Raw genomic sequence first — 10,558 nt, 5'->3', positions numbered from 1 at the left:
GTATACAGAGATACATAAGATCATGTGTGCAGCCACCACTAGGGGGAGCTCCCTGTATACAGAGATACATGATAAGATCCAGTCTGCAGTCACTACTAGGGGGAGCTCCCTGTATACAAAGATACATGATAAGATTCTGTCTGCAGCTACCACTAGGGGGAGCTCCCTGTATACAGAGATACATGATGAGATTCTGTCTGTAGCCACCACTAGGTGGAGCTCCCTGTATACAGAGATACATAAGATCATGTGTGCAGCCACCACTAGGGGGAGCTCCCTGTATACAGAGATACATGATAAGATCCTGTGTGCAGCCACCACTAGGGGGAGCTCCCTGTATACAGAGATACATGATCAGACTCTGTCTGCAGCCACCACTAGGGGGACCATACTAACATCAAAGCTCCCCCTGGTGGTGACTGCAGATATAATCTTGTCCATCTCTGTATGTGCGGCGCTGTATTATCTTGGTACTAATAGGCCAGGTAGATGTAACAATTACTAGAACACATTTTATTTTTACATCGGATTAACTCTCTAAGTGCCGCTCACTCATCCCAGGCTGCAGAATGTCCAGAGACGCTCCAGTCCATGTAACGTCTGTGATCTCTTCACTTTTGCTTCTCTTGTTCCCACTGAGCTGGAGTCAGAGTCTTCTGTTCAAAAGCGTGAATGATCTTCAGCTCTTCTGCGAGGCAGCTATTAACAAGCCTGTAGAGGGCAGCAGAGAGTCACAAACCAGAAACGGTGGAGGAGACCTGGGGCCTTATGTAATGTATGTACACAGTGACTGCACCAGCAGAATAGTGAGTGCAGCTCTGGAGTATAATACAGGATGTAACTCAGGATCAGTAATGTAATGTATGTACACAGTGACTGCACCAGAAGAATAGTGAGTGCAGCTCTGTAGTATAATACAGGATGGAGCTCAGGATCAGTAATGTAATGTATGTACACAGTGACTGCACCAGCAGAATAGTGAGTGCAGCTCTGGAGTATAATACAGGATGTAACCCAGGATCAGTAATGTAATGTATGTACACAGTGACTGCACCAGCAGAATAGTGAGTGCAGCTCTGGAGAGTAATACAGGATGTAACTCAGGATCAGTAATGTAATGTATGTACACAGTGACTGCACCAGCAGAATAGTGAGTGCAGCTCTGGAGTATAATACAGGAGGTAACTCAGGATCAGTAATGTAATGTATGTACACAGTGACTGCACCAGCAGAATAGTGAGTGCAGCTCTGGGGTATAATACAGGATGTAACTCAGGATCAGTAATGTAATGTGTGTACACAGTGACTGCACCACCAGAATAGTGAGTGCAGCTCTGGAGTATAATACAGGATGTAACTCAGGATCAGTAATGTAATGTATGTACACAGTGACTGCACCAGCAGAATAGTGAGTGCAGCTCTGGGGTATAATACAGGATGTAACTCAGGATCAGTAATGTAATGTACGTACACAGTGACTGCACCAGCAGAATAGTGAGTGCAGCTCTGGAGTATAATACAGAATGTAACTCAGGATCAGTAATGTAATGTATGTACACTGTGACTGCACCAGCAGAATAGTGAGTGCAGCTCTGGGGTATAATACAGGATGTAACTCAGGATCAGTAATGTAATGTGTGTACACAGTGACTGCACCAGCAGAATAGTGAGTGCAGCTCTGGAGTATAATACAGGAGGTAACTCAGGATTAGTAATGTAATGTATATACACAGAGACTGCACCAGCAGAATAGTGAGTGCAGCTCTGGAGTATAATACAGGATGTAACTCAGGATCAGTAATGTAATGCAAGTACACAGTGACTGCACCAGCAGAATAGTGAGTGCAGCTCTGGAGTATAATACAGGAGGTAACTCAGGATCAGTAATGTAATGTAAGTACACAGTGACTGCAAAAGCAGAATAGTGAGTGCAGCTCTGGAGTATAATACAGGATGGAGCTCAGGATCAGTAATGTAATGTATGTACACAGTGACTGCACCAGCAGAATAGTGAGTGCAGCTCTGGAGTATAATACAGGATGGAGCTCAGGATCAGTAATGTAATGTATGTACACAGTGACTGCAAAAGCAGAATAGTGAGTGCAGCTCTGGAGTATAATACAGGATGTAACTCAGGATCAGTAATGTAATGAATGTACACAGTGACTGCAAAAGCAGAATAGTGAGTGCAGCTCTGGAGTATAATACAGGATGTAACTCAGGATCAGTAATGTAATGTATGTACACAGTGACTGCACCAGCAGAATAGTGAGTGCAGCTCTGGAGAGTAATACAGGAGGTAACTCAGGATCAGTAATGTAATGTATGTACACAGTGACTGCACCAGCAGAATAGTGAGTGCAGCTCTGGAGTATAATACAGGAGGTAACTCAGGATCAGTAATGTAATGTATGTACACAGTGACTGCACCAGCAGAATAGTGAGTGCAGCTCTGGAGTATAATACAGGAGGTAACTCAGGATCAGTAATGTAATGTATGTACACAGTGACTGCACCAGCAGAATAGTGAGTGCAGCTCTGGGGTATAATACAGGATGTAACTCAGGATCAGTAATGTAATGTATGTACACAGTGACTGCAAAAGCAGAATAGTGAGTGCAGCTCTGTAGTATAATACAGGATGGAGCTCAGGATCAGTAATGTAATGTATGTACACAGTGACTGCACCAGCAGAATAGTGAGTGCAGCTCTGGAGTATAATACAGGATCAGTAATGTATGTACACAGTGACTGCAAAAGCAGAATAGTGAGTGCAGCTCTGTAGTATAATACAGGATGTAACTCAGGATCAGTAATGTAATGTATGTACACAGTGACTGCACCAGCAGAATAGTGAGTGCAGCTCTGGAGTATAATACAGGATGTAACTCAGGATCAGTAATGTAATGTATGTACACAGTGACTGCACCAGCAGAATAGTGAGTGCAGCTCTGGGGTATAATACAGGATGTAACTCAGGATCAGTAATGTAATGTATGTACACAGTGACTGCACCAGCAGAATAGTGAGTGCAGCTCTGGAGTATAATACAGGAGGTAACTCAGGATTAGTAATGTAATGTATATACACAGAGACTGCACCAGCAGAATAGTGAGTGCAGCTCTGGAGTATAATACAGGATGTAACTCAGGATCAGTAATGTAATGCAAGTACACAGTGACTGCACCAGCAGAATAGTGAGTGCAGCTCTGGAGTATAATACAGGAGGTAACTCAGGATCAGTAATGTAATGTATGTACACAGTGACTGCACCAGCAGAATAGTGAGTGCAGCTCTGGAGTATAATACAGGATGGAGCTCAGGATCAGTAATGTAATGTATGTACACAGTGACTGCAAAAGCAGAATAGTGAGTGCAGCTCTGGAGTATAATACAGGATGTAACTCAGGATCAGTAATGTAATGAATGTACACAGTGACTGCACCAGCAGAATAGTGAGTGCAGCTCTGGAGTATAATACAGGAGGTAACTCAGGATCAGTAATGTAATGTATGTACACAGTGACTGCACCAGCAGAATAGTGAGTGCAGCTCTGGAGTATAATACAGGATGGAGCTCAGGATCAGTAATGTAATGTATGTACACAGTGACTGCACCAGCAGAATAGTGAGTGCAGCTCTGGGGTATAATACAGGATGGAGCTCAGGATCAGTAATGTAATGTAAGTACACAGTGACTGCACCAGCAGAATAGTGAGTGCAGCTCTGGAGTATAATACAGGAGGTAACTCAGGATCAGTAATGTAATGTATGTACACAGTGACTGCACCAGCAGAATAGTGAGTGCAGCTCTGGAGAGTAATACAGGATGTAACTCAGGATCAGTAATGTAATGTATGTACACAGTGACTGCACCAGCAGAATAGTGAGTGCAGCTCTGGAGTATAATACAGGATGGAGCTCAGGATCAGTAATGTAATGTATGTACACAGTGACTGCACCAGCAGAATAGTGAGTGCAGCTCTGGAGTATAATACAGGATGTAACTCAGGATCAGTAATGTAATGTATGTACACAGTGACTGCACCAGCAGAATAGTGAGTGCAGCTCTGGGGTATAATACAGGATGTAACTCAGGATCAGTAATGTAATGTATGTACACAGAGACTGCACCAGCAGAATAGTGAGTGCAGCTCTGGAGTATAATACAGGATGTAACTCAGGATCAGTAATGTAATGTAAGTACACAGTGACTGCACCAGCAGAATAGTGAGTGCAGCTCTGGAGTATAATACAGGAGGTAACTCAGGATCAGTAATGTAATGTAAGTACACAGTGACTGCAAAAGCAGAATAGTGAGTGCAGCTCTGGAGTATAATACAGGATGGAGCTCAGGATCAGTAATGTAATGTATGTACACAGTGACTGCACCAGCAGAATAGTGAGTGCAGCTCTGGAGTATAATACAGGAGGTAACTCAGGATCAGTAATGTAATGAATGTACACAGTGACTGCACCAGCAGAATAGTGAGTGCAGCTCTGGAGTATAATACAGGAGGTAACTCAGGATCAGTAATGTAATGAATGTACACAGTGACTGCACCAGCAGAATAGTGAGTGCAGCTCTGGAGAGTAATACAGGATGTAACTCAGGATCAGTAATGTAATGTATGTACACAGTGACTGCACCAGCAGAATAGTGAGTGCAGCTCTGGAGTATAATACAGGAGGTAACTCAGGATCAGTAATGTAATGTAAGTACACAGTGACTGCAAAAGCAGAATAGTGAGTGCAGCTCTGGAGTATAATACAGGATGTAACTCAGGATCAGTAATGTAATGTATGTACACAGTCACTGCACCAGCAGAATAGTGAGTGCAGCTCTGGAGTATAATACAAGATATAACTCAGGATCAGTAATGTATGTACACAGTGACTGCACCAGCAGAATAGTGAGTGCAGCTCTGGAGTATAATACAGGATGGAGCTCAGGATCAGTAATGTAATGTATGTACACAGTGACTGCACCAGCAGGATAGTGAGTGCAGCTCTGGAGTATAATACAGGATGGAGCTCAGGATCAGTAATGTAATGTATGTACACAGTGACTGCACCAGCAGAATAGTGAGTGCAGCTCTGGAGTATAATACAGGAGGTAACTCAGGATCAGTAATGTAATGTATGTACACAGTGACTGCACCAGCAGAATAGTGAGTGCAGCTCTGGAGAGTAATACAGGATGTAACTCAGGATCAGTAATGTAATGTATGTACACAGTGACTGCACCAGCAGAATAGTGAGTGCAGCTCTGGAGTATAATACAAGATGTAACTCAGGATCAGTAATGTAATGTATATACACCGAGACTGCACCAGCAGAATAGTGAGTGCAGCTCTGGAGTATAATACAAGATGTAACTCAGGATCAGTAATGTAATGTATATACACAGAGACTGCACCAGCAGAATAGTGAATGCAGCTCTGGAGTATAATACAGGATGTAACTCAGGATCAGTAATGTAATGTAAGTGCACAGTGACTGCACCAGCAGAATAGTGAGTGCAGCTCTGGAGTATAATACAGGATGTAACTCAGGATCAGTAATGTAATGTATGTACACAGTGACTGCACCAGCAGAATAGTGAGTGCAGCTCTGGAGTATAATACAGGAGGTAACTCAGGATCAGTAATGTAATGTAAGTACACAGTGACTGCAAAAGCAGAATAGTGAGTGCAGCTCTGGAGTATAATACAGGAGGTAACTCAGGATCAGTAATGTAATGTAAGTACACAGTGACTGGAAAAGCAGAATAGTGAGTGCAGCTCTGGAGAGTAATACAGGATGTAACTCAGGATCAGTAATGTAATGTATATACACAGTGACTGCACCAGCAGAATAGTGAGTGCAGCTCTGGAGAGTAATACAGGATGTAACTCAGGATCAGTAATGTAATGTATATACACAGAGACTGCACCAGCAGAATAGTGAGTGCAGCTCTGGAGAGTAATACAGGATGTAACTCAGGATCAGTAATGTAATGTATGTACACAGTGACTGCACCAGCAGAATAGTGAGTGCAGCTCTGGAGTATAATACAGGATGTAACTCAGGATCAGTAATGTAATTTAAGTACACAGTGACTGCACCAGCAGAATAGTGAGTGCAGCTCTGGAGAGTAATACAGGATGTAACTCAGGATCAGTAATGTAATGTATGTACACAGTGACTGCAAAAGCAGAATAGTGAGTGCAGCTCTGGAGAGTAATACAGGATGTAACTCAGGATCAGTAATGTAATGTATGTACACAGTGACTGCACCAGCAGAATAGTGAGTGCAGCTCTGGAGTATAATACAGGAGGTAACTCAGGATCAGTAATGTAATGTAATGTATGTACACAGTGACTGCACCAGCAGAATAGTGAGTGCAGCTCTGGAGTATAATACAGGATGTAACTCAGGATCAGTAATGTAATGTATGTACACAGTGACTGCAAAAGCAGAATAGTGAGTGCAGCTCTGGAGAGTAATACAGGATGTAACTCAGGATCAGTAATGTAATGTATGTACACAGTGACTGCACCAGCAGAATAGTGAGTGAAGCTCTGGAGTATAATACAGGAGGTAACTCAGGATCAGTAATGTAATGTACGTACACAGTGACTGCACCAGCAGAATAGTGAGTGCAGCTCTGGAGAGTAATACAGGATGTAACTCAGGATCAGTAATGTAATGTATGTACACAGTGACTGCACCAGCAGAATAGTGAGTGCAGCTCTGGAGTATAATACAGGAGGTAACTCAGGATCAGTAATGTAATGTAAGTACACAGTGACTGCAAAAGCAGAATAGTGAGTGCAGCTCTGGAGAGTAATACAGGATGTAACTCAGGATCAGTAATGTAATGTATGTACACAGTGACTGCACCAGCAGAATAGTGAGTGCAGCTCTGGAGTATAATACAAGATGTAACTCAGGATCAGTAATGTAATGTATATACACAGAGACTGCACCAGCAGAATAGTGAGTGCAGCTCTGGAGAGTAATACAGGATGTAACTCAGGATCAGTAATGTAATGTATGTACACAGTGACTGCACCAGCAGAATAGTGAGTGCAGCTCTGGGGTATAATACAGGATGTAACTCAGGATCAGTAATGTAATGTAAGTACACAGTGACTGCACCAGCAGAATAGTGAGTGCAGCTCTGGAGTATAATACAGGATGTAACACAGGATCAGTAATGTAATGTATGTACACAGTGACTGCACCAGCAGAATAGTGAGTGCAGCTCTGGAGTATAATACAGGAGGTAACTCAGGATCAGTAATGTAATGTAAGTACACAGTGACTGCAAAAGCAGAATAGTGAGTGCAGCTCTGGAGTATAATACAGGAGGTAACTCAGGATCAGTAATGTAATGTAAGTACACAGTGACTGCAAAAGCAGAATAGTGAGTGCAGCTCTGTAGAGTAATACAGGATGTAACTCAGGATCAGTAATGTAATGTATATACACAGTGACTGCACCAGCAGAATAGTGAGTGCAGCTCTCGAGAGTAATACAGGATGTAACTCAGGATCAGTAATGTAATGTAAGTACACAGTGACTGCAAAAGCAGAATAGTGAGTGCAGCTCTGGAGTATAATACAGGAGGTAATTCAGGATCAGTAATGTAATGTAAGTACACAGTGACTGCAAAAGCAGAATAGTGAGTGCAGCTCTGGAGAGTAATACAGGATGTAACTCAGGATCAGTAATGTAATGTATGTACACAGTGACTGCACCAGCAGAATAGTGAGTGCAGCTCTGGAGAGTAATACAGGATGTAACTCAGGATCAGTAATGTAATGTATATACACAGAGACTGCACCAGCAGAATAGTGAGTGCAGCTCTGGAGTATAATACAGGATGTAACTCAGGATCAGTAATGTAATGTATGTACACAGTGACTGCAAAAGCAGAATAGTGAGTGCAGCTCTGGAGAGTAATACAGGATGTAACTCAGGATCAGTAATGTAATGTATGTACACAGTGACTGCACCAGCAGAATAGTGAGTGCAGCTCTGGAGTATAATACAAGATGTAACTCAGGATCAGTAATGTAATGTATATACACAGAGACTGCACCAGCAGAATAGTGAGTGCAGCTCTGGAGAGTAATACAGGATGTAACTCAGGATCAGTAATGTAATGTATGTACACAGTGACTGCACCAGCAGAATAGTGAGTGCAGCTCTGGGGTATAATACAGGATGTAACTCAGGATCAGTAATGTAATGTATGTACACAGTGACTGCACCAGCAGAATAGTGAGTGCAGCTCTGGAGTATAATACAGGATGTAACTCAGGATCAGTAATGTAATGTATGTACACAGTGACTGCACCAGCAGAATAGTGAGTGCAGCTCTGGGGTATAATACAGGATATATCTCAGGATCAGTAATGTAATGTATGTACACAGTGACTGCACCAGCAGAATAGTGAGTGCAGCTCTGGAGTATAATACAGGATGTAACTCAGGATCAGTAATGTAATGTATGTACACAGTGACTGCACCAGCAGAATAGTGAGTGCAGCTCTGGAGTATAATACAGGAGGTAACTCAGGATCAGTAATGTAATGTAAGTACACAGTGACTGCAAAAGCAGAATAGTGAGTGCAGCTCTGGAGTATAATACAGGAGGTAACTCAGGATCAGTAATGTAATGTAAGTACACAGTGACTGCAAAAGCAGAATAGTGAGTGCAGCTCTGGAGAGTAATACAGGATGTAACTCAGGATCAGTAATGTAATGTATATACACAGTGACTGCACCAGCAGAATAGTGAGTGCAGCTCTCGAGAGTAATACAGGATGTAACTCAGGATCAGTAATGTAATGTAAGTACACAGTGACTGCAAAAGCAGAATAGTGAGTGCAGCTCTGGAGTATAATACAGGAGGTAATTCAGGATCAGTAATGTAATGTATGTACACAGTAACTGCACCAGCAGAATAGTGAGTGCAGCTCTGGAGTATAATACAGGATGTAACTCAGGATCAGTAATGTAATGTAAGTACACAGTGACTGCAAAAGCAGAATAGTGAGTGCAGCTCTGGAGAGTAATACAGGATGTAACTCAGGATCAGTAATGTAATGTATGTACACAGTGACTGCACCAGCAGAATAGTGAGTGCAGCTCTGGAGAGTAATACAGGATGTAACTCAGGATCAGTAATGTAATGTATATACACAGAGACTGCACCAGCAGAATAGTGAGTGCAGCTCTGGAGTATAATACAGGATGTAACTCAGGATCAGTAATGTAATGTAAGTACACAGTGACTGCACCAGCAGAATAGTGAGTGCAGCTCTGGAGTATAATACAGGATGTAACTCAGGATCAGTAATGTAATGTATGTACACAGTGACTGCACCAGCAGAATAGTGAGTGCAGCTCTGGAGTATAATACAGGATGTAACTCAGGATCAGTAATGTAATGTATATACACAGTGACTGCACCAGCAGAATAGTGAGTGCAGCTCTGGAGTATAATACAGAATGTAACTCAGGATCAGTAATGTAATGTATGTACACAGTGACTGCACCAGCAGAATAGTGAGTGCAGCTCTGGAGTATAATACAGGATGTAACTCAGGATCAGTAATGTAATGTATGTACACAGTGACTGCACCAGCAGAATAGTGAGTGCAGCTCTGGAGTATAATACAGGATGTAGTCGGTTCTCACCTGTGCCTCTGGAGCAGCGCTTTTCCTTCAAACTGCGGAGACACCACTAGCGCCCGGAAGCTGGTGGAGCAATGATTGGGGGAGGTGTCTTCTACTTCCTGGAGGACAGAGATGCTGTCAGTGATCAGTGATGACTGTGGTGGCAGCAGGTAGATGGAGAGAGCTGAGGAGTCTGGAAAGCTACAATTTGTTACCATGTTTTCAGCCATGAAAAGTTATCAACAACTGAGGACTAAATACTTTACACATCAATAAACCCCTGGAGGACTACTAGGCCCAGCAGTCACAGTATCATCTGCTGTTTCCGCTCTGGGAGGTGATCAGTGGCCGCAGCTGTAACCAGAAGTCTGTCTGAAAAAAGGAGTCCCCCCCATCAGTGTGGGGGACCATTACAACATGACAGGAAAGGCTGGGACTTGTAGTCCTCATAGCCATGTGACCCCCTCCTGCTGTCACGTGATTCGGGCTAGCTCCTCACCACATGTTCCGCCTGCAGCTCCCGAGTCAGTTTCTCCTTCAGGGTCTCCGCACTGATCCCGTCGTCTCCAGCCATGTTCCCCCAACCTCACTGCGCCTGCGTACAAACTATTGCACTGCGCGGGACTCCGACTCTCCTGATTGGTCAGACGGTCTCCAGGCAGCAATGATGGACAGGAGTATCGTCCATTCAGACAGCGTAAGCTGAAGAAAGAGGCGGAGTTAAATACAAAGCGGCCAATCAGAAACTCTATCGATTTGGGCCCCAGCATTTCTAAATTGAGTTGCCTCTAATTTTGCCTGAAAATTTTTTTTTTTTATATTAGTAACTTTTCACCAGTGTTAGATAAAATTCTCACAGATAATCTGACTGTGATAAAGGGAATGA

The 10,558-nt window shown here is 43.1% G+C and overlaps 1 protein-coding gene across 1 annotated transcript; it reads right to left on the bottom strand.

The window, feature by feature from the left end:
* Positions 1-523: 523 nt before the first annotated feature.
* Positions 524-10,328, bottom strand: LOC141162540 (bolA-like protein 2). Its single transcript, XM_073648741.1, has 3 exons — positions 10,172-10,328; positions 9,694-9,791; positions 524-711 (listed from the first exon to the last, which is right to left on the bottom strand). The coding sequence occupies exons 1-3, from the start codon at positions 10,244-10,246 to the stop codon at positions 612-614; spliced, it is 273 nt and encodes a 90-aa protein (XP_073504842.1). The 5' UTR covers positions 10,247-10,328; the 3' UTR covers positions 524-611.
* Between the last annotated feature and the right edge of the window lie 230 nt (positions 10,329-10,558).

Source organism: Phyllobates terribilis, unplaced genomic scaffold, assembly GCF_046119375.1.
Source record: "Phyllobates terribilis strain yellow unplaced genomic scaffold, ASM4611937v1 Scaffold_9__5_contigs__length_417890890, whole genome shotgun sequence".
Taxonomy (NCBI): Eukaryota; Metazoa; Chordata; class Amphibia; order Anura; family Dendrobatidae; genus Phyllobates; species Phyllobates terribilis.
Note: the sequence above shows the minus strand (reverse complement) of the source record. Positions and strands in the feature narration are given on the sequence as shown.